The sequence below is a fragment of the Erinaceus europaeus genome, chromosome 12, assembly GCF_950295315.1.
Source record: "Erinaceus europaeus chromosome 12, mEriEur2.1, whole genome shotgun sequence".
Classification (NCBI taxonomy): domain Eukaryota; kingdom Metazoa; phylum Chordata; class Mammalia; order Eulipotyphla; family Erinaceidae; genus Erinaceus; species Erinaceus europaeus.
The window spans coordinates 98353041-98369667 of NC_080173.1; the positions used below are offsets into that span (position 1 = coordinate 98353041).

Genomic DNA, 16627 nt, shown 5'->3' on the forward strand with positions numbered 1-16627 from the left:
GTTGCTTCATGTTATTTTATCTTGTAAAGTTTTATTTCTCTTAAAAAGAGAGGGAGGAGAGAGAGAGAGAGAGAAATACACATACAGAGCACCACTCCCGCGTCTGTAGTGTCCGGGTCAACCAGGAGCCTCAGGCATGCAGTTTCTGACACTCCACCAGCTGAGCTAGTCCCCAAACACACTCTGTGTGATTCTGAAGAGTTTCCCTTTCTTGATTTGTGCGAGCTCAGAGCAGGAGCAGTTCAGGAATCTGTTCTGGACCCCCCCTCCAGGGGCTGGTGGTAGCCTCGTTGGTGACCCCTGCAGGAGGGAACACTGCCCAGCAGCAGTAGTTGCTGTGTCAGCCTTCTGGACCTAAGCACACGTACAGGAAAAGGAGCTGGCCAGGGAGTTCTGAGCTCCTTGGTCATGTGCTCAGTGTTCCGAGGGGTGCCCGGTGTTGCTCAGGACCCAGAGCCGCACGTGAGCTGTACCTGCTCCCTGCCCCCTGCCCCTGCAGCTGGGTCTCAGTGTCCCCCCACCAGGACTTCCCCAGCCCAGTGTTTCGCTGTTGTAAACAGAGCTGTCTCAAATACCCTTGTACTTTGCTTTTTCGGTCTGGGTCATTTCCTTAGAAGTTTATCTTGAAGAACAGAGGTAAAAGGTGATTTATTGCTGTTATTCAGTGTCCAGGCCTCCATACTGCCCTGCCTGCCTGCTGTGACTGCCCAGGGGTCGGGAAGAAAGGCTGCGGCCAAGTGCCTGGGAGGAGGCCAGGACCGTCCTGGGAAGAGAGAATATGAAGGGGCTCTGAGGGTGTGGAAGGCCCTGCAGGGAACAGTGTGTCAGGGCGACTTTGTGAAAGCCGATGATCTGCCCTCCCTCTGCCGGCCCAGCAATTGTGCAAACGCTGCTCCTGGTGTCAGAGGCCTGCAGGATGTGGGGCCTTGCCTCACTTCACTCTGAGTTGGGCCAATTCTGAGGTTTTTCTGCAAGCTTCCTCAATCTCGCGCACCACCAGTATACCTTCTGTGGGATCCTCTTCCTATCTCCCCTTGGTCTCACTGTTGCTCAAGGCTTTGTGCAGAAGCAGCGGGACCCCCATAAACAAGTGGGGTCCTTCCTTTTCTGCAGGGCCTCCCTGGAGACAGGCAGGGGCCTCTGTCCTCCATGCCCCATGGTGTCAGTGCCCAGGTGCTGGCAGGGGACACAGCCTCCCGGGAAGTGCCAAAACTGTCATGGGGAGATGGTGTGGGATCTCGCTAAGGGATTATTATTCAGGAGGACACCTAGGCCCAGACTTGCTCAGAAGTGTTAATAGGACTGTCTGACTCCTGCCGGGGCAGCTTAGGGGCAGGGCCCAGTGCTCTATCTGTTGAAAAGACCCCTTGCAGAGTCACGTGGGTAAAGGAGGTTGCAAGGAGGGGCGGGGCAGGGCCCGACATCTCATCCCTCAGCTGGCTGTGGGCTCACCTGCACACGCACTGAGGGCAGTGAAAGGGGGGCTTTCTGTGGCTTCAGAGCTGAGCCATGCCGTCCACGGCACATCTGTCCGAACAGGCCAGGGACTGGTGGCCGAGGCCTGTGCCCAGCCCCATCCCTCCTCCAGTGACAGCAGCGTCTCTGACTGGCATCTTGAGCCAGTGGCGTATGGGATGGCAGTGACTGGGCCACCGGGAGAATTTGTCCAGCGCCTGGTGGCTGACACTCCGCTGGGCGTCGCGCTCCCTCCCTCCCCATTCCTGCCTGGTGGCCGCTGTTGCAGGTTTGGGGCCTCGTGCATGGTTTCGTGTCTCTATTCAGATAGAGAGACACGCTAGCACCTCCGCTGGGCTAGGTTCAGATCTGGGTTGTGTACATGTCAAGACACATGCTGTGCCCCATGAGCCGTCACGATCTATTTTGTGAGAGAGAGCAAGGCCAAGGACATGTGTGTGTGGTGCCAGGGATGGGGCTAGGGACCTCGCACAGCGACTCTGCTGGAACCCCCTCACCAGCTCCGTGCCAGACCGCAGGCTCCCAGATGGTTTGGGTGCTATTGGCCTGTCCCGTGCGCCAGTGCTCTTCCGGGCAGAGCCAGCTGTCCCTGAGGTGACTGGGCCTGAAGGAGACTGTGGCAGGCGGCTTCAGAGAAGACTCGCTTCTGAGTGGAGCCTCGAATGAAGATATTTCACCCCCGGGTGGGGTAGGTAGCGGGCCTGAAGACTCGAACTGATGATCGGGGTGAAGGGGTAGACACTGGAGGGCCGGTGGGCCACAGAATACCTCGCCGGCTTCGGCTCTGGTCTGCTTGCGGGGTTTGACGGGTGGGGAGGGAGGCACAGCCTCACATCTGTGCTGTGCAGCAGCAGAAGGCTGCTGAGGTGGCACCGTGCTTGCTGGCGTGTAGACAGACCCGGAGGTGGGTGCAGGCCAGCTCCGGGCGAGACCAGGACGGGGGGCTGCTCCAGCAGCTGTCTGACACAGGAGGCTCCAAGACTCATCTGGAACAGCGGTGGCCGAGGCAGGGCCTGCCCTGGTCTGACGCTCTGCTCTTCTTTCAGTCTGTGTGACCGACTGTCCCGGTCTGACGCTCTGCTCTCCTTTCAGTCTGTGTGACCGACTGTCCCTGGTCTGACGCTCCGCTCTCCTTTCAGTCTGTGTGACCGACTGTCCCTGGTCTGACGCTCCGCTCTCCTTTCAGTCTGTGTGACCGACTGTCCCGGTCTGACGCTCCGCTCTCCTTTCAGTCTGTGTGACCGACTGTCCCGGTCTGACGCTCCGCTCTCCTTTCAGTCTGTGTGACCGACTGTCCCTGGTCTGACGCTCTGCTCTCCTTTCAGTCTGTGTGACCGACTGTCCCTGGTCTGACGCTCCGCTCTCCTTTCAGTCTGTGTGACCGACTGTCCCGGTCTGACGCTCCGCTCTCCTTTCAGTCTGTGTGACCGACTGTCCCTGGTCTGACGCTCTGCTCTCCTTTCAGTCTGTGTGACCGACTGTCCCTGGTCTGACGCTCCGCTCTCCTTTCAGTCTGTGTGACCGACTGTCCCTGGTCTGACGCTCCGCTCTCCTTTCAGTCTGTGTGACCGACTGTCCCGGTCTGACGCTCCGCTCTCCTTTCAGTCTGTGTGACCGACTGTCCCGGTCTGACGCTCCGCTCTCCTTTCAGTCTGTGTGACCGACTGTCCCTGGTCTGACGCTCCGCTCTCCTTTCAGTCTGTGTGACCGACTGTCCCGGTCTGACGCTCCGCTCTCCTTTCAGTCTGTGTGACCGACTGTCCCGGTCTGACGCTCCGCTCTCCTTTCAGTCTGTGTGACCGACTGTCCCTGGTCTGACGCTCTGCTCTCCTTTCAGTCTGTGTGACCGACTGTCCCTGGTCTGACGCTCCGCTCTCCTTTCAGTCTGTGTGACCGACTGTCCCTGGTCTGACGCTCCGCTCTCCTTTCAGTCTGTGTGACCGACTGTCCCTGGTCTGACGCTCCGCTCTCCTTTCAGTCTGTGTGACCGACTGTCCCGGTCTGACGCTCCGCTCTCCTTTCAGTCTGTGTGACTGACTGTCCCTGGTCTGACGCTCTGCTCTCCTTTCAGTCTGTGTGACCGACTGTCCCTGGTCTGACGCTCTGCTCTCCTTTCAGTCTGTGTGACCGACTGTCCCTGGTCTGACGCTCTGCTCTCCTTTCAGTCTGTGTGACCGACTGTCCCGGTCTGACGCTCTGCTCTCCTTTCAGTCTGTGTGACCGACTGTCCCTGGTCTGACGCTCTGCTCTCCTTTCAGTCTGTGTGACCGACTGTCCCTGGTCTGACGCTCTGCTCTCCTTTCAGTCTGTGTGACCGACTGTCCCGGTCTGACGCTCTGCTCTCCTTTCAGTCTGTGTGACCGACTGTCCCGGTCTGACGCTCTGCTCTCCTTTCAGTCTGTGTGACTGACTGTCCCTGGTCTGACGCTCTGCTCTCCTTTCAGTCTGTGTGACCGACTGTCCCTGGTCTGACGCTCTGCTCTCCTTTCAGTCTGTATGACCAACTGTCCCACGCTCATTGTCATGGTGGGCCTGCCTGCCCGGGGCAAGACCTACATTTCCAAGAAGCTGACTCGCTACCTGAACTGGATTGGCGTGCCCACTCGGGGTGAGGTTTGGCGTTCCCCCCACCCCAGGGATGCCGGTTGGGCTTTTTGGGGGGCGGAGGAGGGGGAGGAGGGGAGAGCGGTGCTGCTGGCAGACCCGGTGTGGCGCAGGGTGAGAGTTGAGGGGTAGCTGTTTCATGACAGCCTCTGCTCTCCCACAGAATTCAATGTTGGCCAGTATCGCCGTGACATGGTCAAGACCTACAAATCTTTTGAGTTTTTCCTTCCAGACAATGAAGAGGGCCTGAAAATCAGGAAGTAAGTGAATATTTTATTTCTAGAAAATAGGTGGTGCTGCCCTGGGGCTATGCCAGCGTAACCCTCAACTCAGGACAGATGGCGCCCGGGCCCAGGGGTCTGGTGGTTTTGGGACAGGAGGGACCGTGTGTAGTGGGGGGGGTCCTTAATGAGCCCTTGATAGGGAAGGAGGGGCTGATGGGGGTTTAGCCAGGGCAGGGCAGGGCTGTGCTCCATGGAGTGGGCTCCAGTGGGAGGAGTCCCAGTCACTGTGGGGATACTGCTCTCAGGAATGCCCCCACACCTGCTCACAGACCCAGAGGATCAAGCCCAACCCCTTGCCCCAGGATGAGGCCTCCCGTGTGCTTGGAGGCTCTTGGCGCCCTGTTGGATTGTGTGAATAGACTTGACTTTTGCTTTGAAATGGCCTTCATGCGTGTGTGTGTGTGTGTGTGTGTGTATGTGTGTGTGTGTGTTGGGGGGGCGGTTGGGTGACAGTCGTCCTCCTGCTGTTATTCCTGGCATGAAAGTTTGCATAAGGTCCTCTCTAATCCAGCCTTGAACTGAGTGCTTTGTCCAGAGAAGCTGAATTCTTCTTAGCACTTGCTGAGGAATCAGCAAACTTCCTTGCCAGCTCAGGTGGCAGAGGCCTGCTCTAGGCCCAGCCCCCGTGGCAAGGCCTTGAGGAGAGGTGCCGCCCGGATCAAGTCCAACCCCAGACCAGAAGGTTCCCACGTGCCGCAGCCCGCTGGGCACTAGACTGCTTGCACCCTCACTGACCAGCAGGGGGCAGGGGCTCCTCACAGTGGGGCTTGGCCCTTTAGCCATGCTTTGCTGGGCCGAGGGGCGGGGAGTCTGATCTTGAGCTCCTGGAGGTACAGTTGTGAGCGAAGCTTGAGGCTGGACGCTCTGGTGATGACTGACTTAGACTACAGGGCGACATGGGAACTCTGTGTGCATCACTCACTCCTCTCCAGCCCCTTGCGGTGAAGACACTGAGGGCTAGAACAAGTCACTCTGACGCCCTGTGCTGAAATCTCAGCCCACCTGCCACTAGAAACTTTGTGCTTTTTGAGGGGGGCCCGGCGGTGGCACACCTGGTTAAGTACTCACATTACAGTACGCAAGGACCTGGGTTCAAGCCCCAGGTCCCCACCTGCACGGGGACAGCTTCAGGAGTGGTGAAGCAGGGCTGAAGGTGTCTCTCAGTCTCTCTTCCTCTCCTTATCCCCCATTTCAATTTCTGTCTCTATTTAATAATAAAGATATATTTTTTTAAAAAGGTGCTGTTTGTCATTCTGCCAGTACCCAGTTGACAGGTCAAAGGCCAGAACAAGTACAGACTCTGTGACAGCCTCGGGCAGCAGCAGCATTGACCAGTTTGTCTGGTCTTCCCTGAGTGGGCGGTGGACCGCATGCTGTTGCTGCTGGGACTGAGGTCAGAAAGTAGAATTCCGGGGGTCAGGCGGTACACAGCGGGTTAAGCACACGTGGCGCAAAGCGCAGGGACCGGCATAAGGATCCCGGTTCGAGCCCCCGGCTCCCCACCTGCAGGGGAGTCGCTTCACAGGCGGTGAAGCAGGTCTGCAGGTGTCTGTCTTTCTCTCCCCCTCTCTCTGTCTTCCCCTCCTCTCTCCATTTCTCTCTGTCCTGTCCAACAACAGCATCATCTATGACAACAATAATAATAACCACAACAATGATAAAACAACAGGGGCAGCAAAAGGGAAGAAAAAAACAGCCTCCAGGAGCAGTGGATTCGTGGTGCAGGCACCGAACCCCAGCGATAACCCTGGAGGCAAAAAAAAAAGAAAAGAAAGTAGAATTCCTGGGCTCACTCAGGGTTTGGAACTAAAGGCAGGCTTGTCTGAATCAGAAGCATTTGTGGAAGAATAAAAGAGTTGGCGTTCCTAGGGCCCTCCAGCCCCTCCACTCGTCCCAGATAGGAGTGTGGGGACTCAGGGAGGTTGTGGAGCTAGTGCAGGGGCCACCAGCAGGAACAGAGGCCCTGGCAGCAGAAGCTGGACCTCTCTGCAGGTGCGCCGTTTGCCTCTCTTACAAAAGCACCAGACAGGGGCTTTCAGAGCCTGGGGCTGGCCCCAGGCCCATTCCCATCACTCAGGCCAAACAAAGTGGCTGCCTGACAAAGTGGAAGGAAAAGAGGGGAACATCTATTTATTTATTTATTTATTTGTTTGTTTGTTTGTTTGTTTTTTACCAGAACACTGCTCAGCTCTGGCTTAATGGTGGTGCAAGGGATCGAACCTGGGACTTTGAAGCCTCAGGGATGACAGTCTGTTTGTATAACCATTATGCTATCTACCCCTGCCCAAGAGGAAAATATTTTTAAAAGTCTGGGAAGAGAAGGCTGCATCTCCCAGAAGCCCAGGGACTCACATGTGTGCCCAACCCAGTGCAAGGACTCATGCAAGGATCCCTGTTCGAGCCCCTGGCTCCCCACCTGCAGGGGAGTTGTTTCACAGGCGGTGAAGCAGGTCTGCAGGTGTCTGTCTTTCTCTCCCTCTCTCGCTCCATTTCTCTCTGTCCTATCCAACAACAGAAATGGAAAAAATGGCCTCCAGGAGCAATGAATGGATTTGTAGTGTAGTTACTGAGCCCCAGTGATAACCCTGGAGGCAATTTTTTTTTTTTTTTTTTTTTTTTACCAGAACACTGTTCAGCTCTGGCTTGTGGTGGGTAGTGGTGCAGGGGATTGAACCTGGGGCTTTGGGGACTCAAGTGTGGAAGTCATTTTGCATAACCATATGTTATCTCCCTGCATGGGGTTCCTTAAATAAAAGGGGGTGGGATAACATACTAGTTATGCAAAAGGCTTTTATGCCTGAGGCTCCGAGGTCCCAGGTTCAGTTCCCAGCACCACCACAACCCAGGGCTGAGCAGTGTGCTGGGAGGGGAAAAAAAAAAGTGAGCCAGTGAAATAGCTTACTGGGATAGTATGCTACATTTATATATTTATTTGTTTGTTTCTTACCAGTATACTGCTCATCTCTGGCTTATGGTGGTATAGGGGATACCTGATACCTCAAAGCTTCAGACGTGAGTCTCTCTGCATAACCATGATGCTAGCCACCCCGAGACAGTGTGCTGCTTTGTTCTAGCCTGGCCTCAGCTGCATCGAAGGAAGCTTCAGTGCTGTATTCGCTTTCACTCTCTCTCTGCCTTTTTGCCCCTATCTAAAACTAACTAACTGAATAAACATCTAAAAAGAGACTTACCTGTTTATTAGTGAGAGTAAGGCAGAGCGGCCCTCTGGCCCGAAGCCTCGAGCATGCAAATCCTCTGCCCAGCTGCTGCTCCAAGCAGGATGGTGAGAGACGCCCACCACTCAGGAAATCCTGAGGGCTTTGTTTCTCTTCCTTTCCCAGTGTGGCGCCAGGGACAGCGGATCTAGAGCCTCAGGTGTGCTTGTCAGTGCTGAGCCGCCTCCCAGCCCAGCTTAGTCTCAGAGGGAGAGCGGAGCCCCTTCACACTCAGCATCTTCTCGTTGCTCTCGTGTGCACCCGCCGAGCAAGCCTCATGCTGGCGAGGAAGGCAGCCTCTGAGCTGAGCTACCTCCCAGACCCTTCTTTTTTCTTTCTTTTAGAAAAATTTATTTTCTTGTCCCTGCTTGCAGGGGCCAGGGGTGGGGATGGGGGGAGGACTCATGACCAGTGGAGTAAGGCTGCGTATGTCTCTCCTCTCTTCTCTCCTCTCTCCACCTCTCACCATCTATCAAAAGGGAGAAAAGAAAAGAAAAGAAAAGAAAAGAAAAGAAAAGAAGGGGGGTCGGGCGGTAGCACAGCGGGTTAAGTGCACATGGCGTGAAACTCAAGGACCGGCATAAGGATCCCGGTTCGAGCCCCCGGCTCCCCACCTGCAGGGGAGTCTCTTCACAGGCGGTGAAGCAGGTCTGCAGATGTCTGTCTTTCTCTCCCTCTCTGTCTTCCCCTCCTCTCTCCATTTCTCTCTGTCCTATCCAACAATGACAACATCAATAACTACAACAATAATAACTACAACAATAAAACAAGGGCAACAAAAAAGGAAAATAAATAAAATATTTAAAAAAGAAAAGAAGCAGCCGCCAGGAGCAGTGACATGCAGGCGCCGAGCTCGTGCCATGCTGAGAGATTGAACTCAGGCCCCCACGGCTCCCCATCCACTGTGCCGCCTGCCCCCCGCCAGCCCCTGCTCTTCTCTTTTTGTTGGAATGACAGTCCGTGGTGATATGGAGTTCAAGTGTGCGTCACTAAAGGCCAGCATGTGGTGCCCAGCTGACTGTGTTTTCTCTCCTGAAGGCAGTGTGCCCTGGCAGCCCTGTGTGACGTCCGGCGGTTCCTTAGTGAGGAAGGGGGACATGTGGCGGTGAGTGTGACCCTGGGACCTGCAGAATAGCCCGTGGGGAAGCCACACACGTCTCCTGCTCTAGGGGGGAGATGGAGTGTGGGGGGGGGGCTGCCCTGTAAGAACTCTGGAGAAGAGAGCCAGAGCTGGACATGGGCCCGGTCCAGCCCTCTGAACCTGCCTTAGCAATCAACCCTGAAGGACTTTCCTCTGATTTCTCGAGTCATCGGTCACCCTACAACTAACAGGCCACAAGTTACTTAAGTCTAGAGCAAATGTGATCCCTTCGAGTGCGGGGAGGGGAGAAGCCTGCCCAGGCTGTTCCAGGAAATGGGAGACTCCGCCTGGGCATTGGCCTTTCCAGTCAGAGGTGGCTGTGGCCAAGCTGACAGCGTGTTTGAGGGAAGGGCCTCACCCCTGCACGCACACGCAGGACCTGTTTTCCCCTTGGAGTCGAGCTCCCCGCAGTTCTGCCCCAGCTCCATCTAGACTCGTTCTACGATGCTGGGAATTCCCTCTCCTCCTGAGCTGAATGTGCCGTTCTTGGATCCTTTTTCCCACTTTTTGATTTTCTGACTTGTCGTGTTAGGGTGTATTTCACCGGGTGCTTGCTGAGTCACCTGTATGAGACGCTTTCGGCCTGGAAGTCCTTGAAGAATGTATTTATGACACACGAGACACAGAGATAATTTCACATGAGGCAAGAGGAGGGAGACAAGGGGCAGCACTGCTTTGGGGGTTGAACTGGGGACCTTAGGCATGAAAGGATGAGACTCTGCCAGGTGAGCTATCTCCCCAGCCACCGGAAATTCTTTTTTCTTCACATTTGATGGCTAGGCGTAGAATTTTTGGTGGGGCAGCCGGGTGGTGGCACACCTGGTTGAGTGCACAGGCCCCTGGCCCCCACCCGAAGGGGGAAAGCTTCGCAAGTGGCGAAGCAGGGCTGCAAGTGTCTCTCTCTCTCTCTCCCTCTCTATCTCCCTACTCTCTTTATTTCTGGCTGTCTCTAACAAATAAATAAAGATACTTTTAAGAAAGTAAAAAAACTTTTTTTTTTTTTTTGGTGGGAATCAAACACTCCAGTGTGTTGTGGCTTCTGGCATGACGGGGAAGAGCCTGATCCTGTCTATCTTGACTGCTCTTCTTAGACTTTTGTGTCTTGGGGGGAGCTGAGTACTTCTTATGCTCTTTCGTGTGTGTGTGTGTGTGTGTGTGTGTGTGTGTGATGGAGGGGCAGGGCAGGAGATAGCTCAGTGGGCAGAGTGCATGCCATATTGTGTGAGAGCCAGGACTCCATCTCTGGTACCATGGAGGGTCCTTGCGCATGGTCACATGTGTGCTCAACCAGGTGCACCACCACCCAGCACCCTACCCAATGTTTTTATATCTTATATCCTGAAAGAGAGAGAGACCTGCAGGTGTCACTATTCATGAAGCTTGCACCTTGCAGGTAAGGACCCAGGACTTGAACCCAGGCCCAATGTAAGGTAAAGTGTTCACTCAACCAAGTACGCCGTCACCTGAGTCCCCTTTTTATCTCTTCAAACAGCAGATGTCGATCTATCTGTATATGGGTGTGTTTATTTATTAAGGATCTGCTTTACTTATTAAAATAAGGTAGAGGTGGTGAGAAAGAGAACCAGAGCATCACTCTGGCACACGGGATGTGGAGGATCGAACTCAGCACCTCATGTTTCCAAGTTCAGCACCTAACTCACTCAGTGCCACCTCCTCTCTCCTTTCCTCCTCGCGCGCTCTCTCTCTCTCTCTCTCTTTCTCTCTTCTTTCTTTTTTGATATAGACAGAGAGAAATGGAGAGGGGAGGGGGACATAGAGAAGGAGAGAAAAATATACCTGCAACATTCCTTCACCCCTTGTGAGGCCTCAGCCCACCCCCACCCCAGGAGCCCTCGTGTTGACTGCGAGTTCAGACTCAGCTCCTTGTCCGTGGCGACGTGTGCTTGGCTGGGTGAAGCACCTCCTGCCTCCACCTGATGTTATTTAAACCACATGCGACAGGCTGGTGATAGCTCGCCTGGCAGCGTGGGCACTTCACTGTGCCAGAGGGTCTGAGTGTGGACCCCCACACCATAGACGAGTTTCGTGTTTCGTGGAGCTGTGCTGAAGTCTCTCCTTCTCCCTTCCCTCCCCCTTTTTTCTTGGTCTGTCCTGCTGGTTCGAATTAAAAACAGAGAAGAGTCCACTAGAGTGATGGAATCTGCAGGCTCAAAACCCCTACACCAAAACCAAAATAAATCACACGGGAGGGGAGCCAGGGCACACTGCCCCATGCAGCAGCAGGGAAGCAGGGACGGGGCCGACAGCCTCACTACAGCTGAGCTCTTCTCCTGAGCTAGTTCCCAGCTTCTAACTGGCTGCCCCGTTAACTCTGTGTGTGTGTGAGTGTGTGTGTGTGTGTGTGTGTGTGAGTGTGTGTGTGTGTATGTGTGCGTGTGTGCGTGTATGTGTGCGTGTGTGTGTGAGTGTGTGTGTGTGAGTGTGTGTGTGTGTGTGTGCGTGTGTGTGAGTGTGTGTGTGTGAGTGTGTGTGTGAGAGTGTGTGTGAGTGTGTGTGTGTGAGTGTGTGTGCGTGTATGTGTGCGTGTGAGTGTGTGTGTGAGTGTGTGTGTGTGAGTGTGTGTGTGAGAGTGTGTGTGAGTGTGTGTGTGTGAGTGTGTGTGCGTGTATGTGTGCGTGTGTGCGTGTGAGTGTGTGTGTGCGTATGTGTATGTGTGCGTGTGTGTGTGTGTGTGCGCGCGCACATGCACACGTGCAGGGACCTTGTGCTTATGTAATTCCACCGCTCCTGGCTGACTTTTTCCTTCAGTGACACCATGGTACCAGGGGCACCGTACCGCCATCCATGGAGCTGCCCCTGTGCCATCATGGTGCCCCCATGCAGTTCTAGGGCTCTGTACCTAGGCCTGGAGGATAAGGTATGCCCTCTTCTAGGCGAGGTGTCTCCTGGCCCCTTAATCCCTCTCCCTCCCTCTCTCTCTCACTCTCTTTCTCTCTTGCCTCCAGAGTTATTGCTGGGGCTAGGTGCTTGCATTACAAATCCACTGCTCCTGGATGCCATTTCCCCCATCTTATTGGATAGAGACAGAGAGAAATTGAGAGGGGAGGCGGGATAGAGAAGGAGAGAGACAGACACTTGCAGACCTACTTTGCTGCTTATGAAGCTTCACCCTGCTGGTGGGGAGCCAGGGACTCGAACCTTGGTCCTTGTGCAGGTCTTTGTGTTTAGTACTATGTGTACTTAACTGGGTGAGCCACCACCCGGCCCACTCTTTAAAAAATTATTATTATCTTTTAATAAGAGATAGATAGAGAGACACTCAGGCATGAAAGTCCTTTGCAGAATTATTGTTCTCTTTCCCTAGCCGCCCGCGCCCCATGCCGTTTTCCAAATACTGAAAGCTGAAAGCTGACTGGGTGGTGGGGGTTAGGGTTTCTCAGTGCACAGAGCACAGGACTTGCATATCTGGATCCCCAGCCTGCACGTGCTGGAGATGCCCTGTTTCTCTCCAGCTCTCTCCTTACACCCGTTTCTCCCCCAGCTCTCTCTCTCCACCCATTTCTCCCCAGCTCTCTCTCCACCCATTTCTCCCCCAGCTCTCTCTCTCTATACCCGTTTCTTCCCCAGCTCTCTTTCATGCAAGATATATAAAATCCTAAACAAGAAAGCCAAGAGTAGAAGTTGATTGGATATGCCAGTGAGTGAGTTCCACCTGGGCTCTGCACCAAGGCCCCGAGAGCCAATGTCGGCAGGGTGGCGTTCCCGCACCACCCGTCGCCTCTCCCCCACGCTGGGGCTGCTCAGTGATGCCACGTGTCTGGCCCTGGCTGCCTGCCTTAGTGCAGGCAGGTGGGCTCTGACTCTCTCCATTTCTCTGAGCCACTACCTGTCTGTCTTACAAAATTCTGCCGACATTTCTTACCTCCTCCCTACTTCTCTCTGTTCTTTCTTTTTTTAAAAGAAACTTTACTTACTTATTTATTCCCTTTTGTTGCCCTTGTTGTCTTATTGTTGTAGTTATCATTGTTTTTATTGATGTCGTTGTTAGATAGGACAGAGAGAAATGGAGAGAGGAGGGGAAGACAGAGGGGGACAGGGAGTCGGGTGGTAGTGCAGCAGGTTAAGTGCGTGTGGTACAAAGCGCAAGGACCAGCATAAGGATCCAGGTCGAGCCCCTGGCTCCCCACCTGCAGGGGAGTCCCTTCACAGGCGGTGAAGCAGGTCTGCAGGTGTCTGTCTTTCTCTCCCCCTCCTCTCTCCATTTCTCTGTCCTAACAATAATGACATCAGTAACAACAACATCCATAACTACAACAACAATAAAAAAACAAACAAGGGCCACAAAAGGGAAAATAAATAAATAAATAAATAAAAATTTTGAAAAAAGAGAGGGGGGAGAGAAAGATAGACACCAGCAGACCTGCCTTAATGCTTGTGAAGCAACTTCTCTGCAGGTGGGAGCCAGGGGCTTGAACCAGGATTCTTACACCGGTCCTTGTGCTTTGCACCACCTGTGCTTAACCCACTGCACTACCGCCCGACTCCCTCTCCATTCTCTGTATCCTGGGGCTCCCATCTTACTGGGGTCTCAGGGAAGAAGCACGCGGTCAGCTCTCCGGGTTGACTTGCTTTCCCCGAGAGTCCCACTGGCTGACGTAAGCGCATCTGCCGCGTGCAGGGCAGTGCAGAGTGCTCCATGGTGCCAGGACGGTGCGTTCCTGCCAGGAACAGCTACCTCTTTTCACACTGCCTGCATCCTCCTTCAGGAAGGAGAGGACCAGGGCAGCCCTTGCAGGTCTGCAGGGGAGCCAGGCTGCAGCCAGTCCCAGTGAGAACGCAGCCCCCAGGCTGCAGCTGTCAAGTGCCTCCTGCTTTCTCTTGGGCCCGAGGCCAAGCTGACCTCAGTTTGCTCCTAGGTTTTTGATGCGACAAATACCACCCGTGAGCGGAGAGCAACCATCTTTAACTTCGGGGAACAGAATGGCTACAAGGTGAGGCCTCCTTGGCCCTACTCCGTGGCTGTGCATTGAGCTTTCCAGAGCCCCTTTCTAGGCTCTCTGACGTGTACAGGGTGCCGGACAGACCTGGCTCCCGAGATCTGGGGTCGTCCAGGTGGGAGAGTCCCAGACAGGGCAGCAGCTGAGTTCCACATCCCTGGATCCTGTCCCCAGACCCAGAAAAAGGGCCTTGGTGCACCCAAACCCAGAGCCCTGACTGTCCGTGCTTCCTTCCCTCCTGCCCACCCGCTCCTTGCTGCAGACTTTCTTTGTCGAGTCCATCTGTGTGGACCCTGAGGTCATAGCAGCCAACATTGTGGTGAGTAACGCAGCGACCTGGTGTGGAGCAGTCATGCTGCTGGGTGGCAGTGAGATCCCTCTCCAGGTGCGGGTGGGTATCTGGGCTGGAGTTAACTTGTTCCTGAACTTTGGGGGCGGAGAAAGTCAGCAGAATTCCGGATCATGTGAGTTTAGCACCCCCAAGGGCCACTTGAGTGAAGGCCTCATGCCTGCCGCCTCACTAGCCTTCTCCCTCAGAATCCCATGGGCAGTGGGAGAGGGTAGGGTGGGGGGTGGCATTTACATTTCTTTTTTAAAAAAATATTTTCTATATATTTATTTATTCCATTTTGTTTCCCTTATTATTTTATTGTTATAGACTTGATAGGACAGAGAGAAATGGAGAGAGGAGGGGAAGACAGAGAGGGGGAGAGAAAGACAGACACCTGCAGACCTGCTTCACCGCCCGTGAAGCGACTCCCTGCAGATGGGGAGCTGGGGGCTCGAACCAGCATCTTTCCGCCAGTCCTTGTGCTTTGTGCCACGTGCGATTAACCAGCTATGCTACTGCCTGACTCCTGGCATTTACATTTCAAGAGGAAGGCTCATCCCCTCCCAAACCCGTTTCTTTCTTTCTTTCTTTCTTTCTTTCTCTCTTTCTTTCTTTCTTTCTTTCTTTAAAATAATATTTATTTATATATTTATTCCCTTTTGTTATCCTTATTGTTTTATTGTTGTAGTTATTGATGTCGTCATTGTTGGATAGGACAGAGAGAAATGGAGAGAGGAGGGAAAGACAGAGAGGAGGAGAGAAAGACAGACACTTGCAGACCTGCTTCACCGCCTGTGAAGCGACTCCCCTGCAGGTGGGGAGCCGGGGCCTCGAACTGGGATCCTCACGCCGGTCCTTGCGATTTGCACAACGTGTGCTTAGCCCACTGCGCTACTGCCCGACTCCCCCAAACCCGTTTCTATGCAGTTTTGGGAGACTCTGTAGGTGGGGGTGGCTTCTAGTCCACAGCCGAGGGATTGCAACCTCAGGTGCCCTCTTTGCACTAGTGTGGGGATGTGAGGGTGCAAGCCAGAGAACTCCTCCGCCCTTCCTGATGGGGCCAGGCCCTGAGCTGACCTCCAGCCCCTCACCCAAGTGTCGGCCTCCAGTCCTCACGTGTCTTTGCTCTAAAGCAAGTGAAACTGGGCAGCCCGGACTATGTCGACCGTGACAGTGATGAAGCCACAGAGGACTTCATGCGGCGCATCGAGTGCTATGAGAATTCGTATGAGTCGCTGGACGAGGACCTGGACAGGTAGGTGAGCCGGGGCCGTGTCCTGCAGCTCCCAGGGACTCGACTGCTGTCCTGTGGTGCCTTGCAGTGTTGGTTGAGGGGCCACCCCAACGGGACAGCCGGAGACAGCCTGGCCTTTGTTTCAGAGGTGCTGGCGGAGCCCTCCCGCCTTATCTGGCCTCTGTAAGTCAGAAGACGCCAGATGGGCTTCCAGCCTGGCAGCCTGTCTGGGCTCCGAGTTCCCTGGTCTCTGCAGCAGACCATGTCTCCTCATGGTTCTGTGATTGCGGGCAGGAGAGATAGCCTAACGGTGATGCGAAGAGACTCTTGTGCCTGAGGCGCTGAAGTCCCAGGTTCAATCCTCCACACCACCATAAGCCAGAGCTGAGCAGTGCTCAGGTAAAATAAATAAATAAATGAATAAATAAATAAATAAGGTGGTCGTCTCAATCAACTTTACTCCTATTTTTATTGGTAATGTCACTCTTACAGCCATAGGCCTGAGCTGTGGTCCTGTGACACAGTGCTAATGCAGATGGGCTGGAGGGCCCCCAGGCTGAGCTAGGTTGAGGAGTCCAAGACACCCACCCACACACGCCCTGCAGGCTTAAGCAGATAAGCCTCTTCTCTGAGCTGGCCCCTGGCTTCGAGTGACCCTAGCCTGGGGTGTCTAACCCAACTACTCTCTACCCCACCCCCATTCCCACTTCTCAAGCATCACCGACAGCCCCGTGTGCTGTGATGTTAAGCCCGGTGGTTAGAGACGTGGAACTCCGAGGCCCTCGACGGCAGGCTCACCAGCCTCTCCCCACCTCTCTCTGGAAAGGGACCTATCCTACATCAAGATCATGGACGTGGGGCAGAGCTATGTGGTGAACCGTGTGGCCGACCACATCCAGAGCCGCATCGTGTATTACCTCATGAACATCCACGTGACGCCCCGCTCCATCTACCTCTGTCGTCACGGGGAGAGCGAGCTCAACCTCAAGGGCCGGATTGGCGGGGACCCAGGACTGTCGTCCCGGGGCAAAGAGGTCAGAGTGTGCACATGTATGTGCATGTGTGTACATGTGTGTGCTCACGTGCAGTGGAGGTGGGCGACCTTCATACAGTCTAGAGTGCTCACTACATGGGCAAGGCACCGAGCTCTAAGCAGATGCCCAGTATGGCACCTGTCTGGCCCGACCACTGACCCCCTTCACTGCTTCCTGCTGTGCAGCTGGCATCTGAGCCACGGCCCGGGCAGCATCAGGTGTCAGTACAGCTGTGACACAGTCTAGGGCCTGGCACAGGGCATGGGGCTGTGGCGCGGGGACCTTCTGAGCCTCAGGTGGAATTGCACTCAGGCGCCTGTGCGTGTCTCTGAGAGGCTGTGAAAAAAGAA

At 54.6% G+C, this 16627-nt stretch overlaps 1 protein-coding gene across 5 annotated transcripts in view; it reads left to right on the forward strand.

The window, feature by feature from the left end:
- The window catches only part of PFKFB4 (6-phosphofructo-2-kinase/fructose-2,6-biphosphatase 4), a 49493-nt gene that overhangs the window by 10955 nt on the left and 21911 nt on the right, over nt 1-16627 (forward strand). For 4 of the 5 annotated variants that reach the window (XR_009553245.1, XM_060204676.1, XM_060204675.1 and 1 more), the window contains 7 exons: nt 3968-4084; nt 4244-4340; nt 8618-8684; nt 13598-13672; nt 13941-13997; nt 15143-15264; nt 16070-16277. Coding sequence is in view for 4 of the 5 variants with exons in the window: in XM_060204676.1 (XP_060060659.1) it covers nt 3968-4084; nt 4244-4340; nt 8618-8684; nt 13598-13672; nt 13941-13997; nt 15143-15264; nt 16070-16277 (743 nt within the window). In the remaining variant the exon portion in view is untranslated. The remainder of the gene's footprint in view (nt 1-3967; nt 4085-4243; nt 4341-8617; nt 8685-13597; nt 13673-13940; nt 13998-15142; nt 15265-16069; nt 16278-16627) is intronic. The other variant, XM_060204677.1, reaches the window with a different exon arrangement.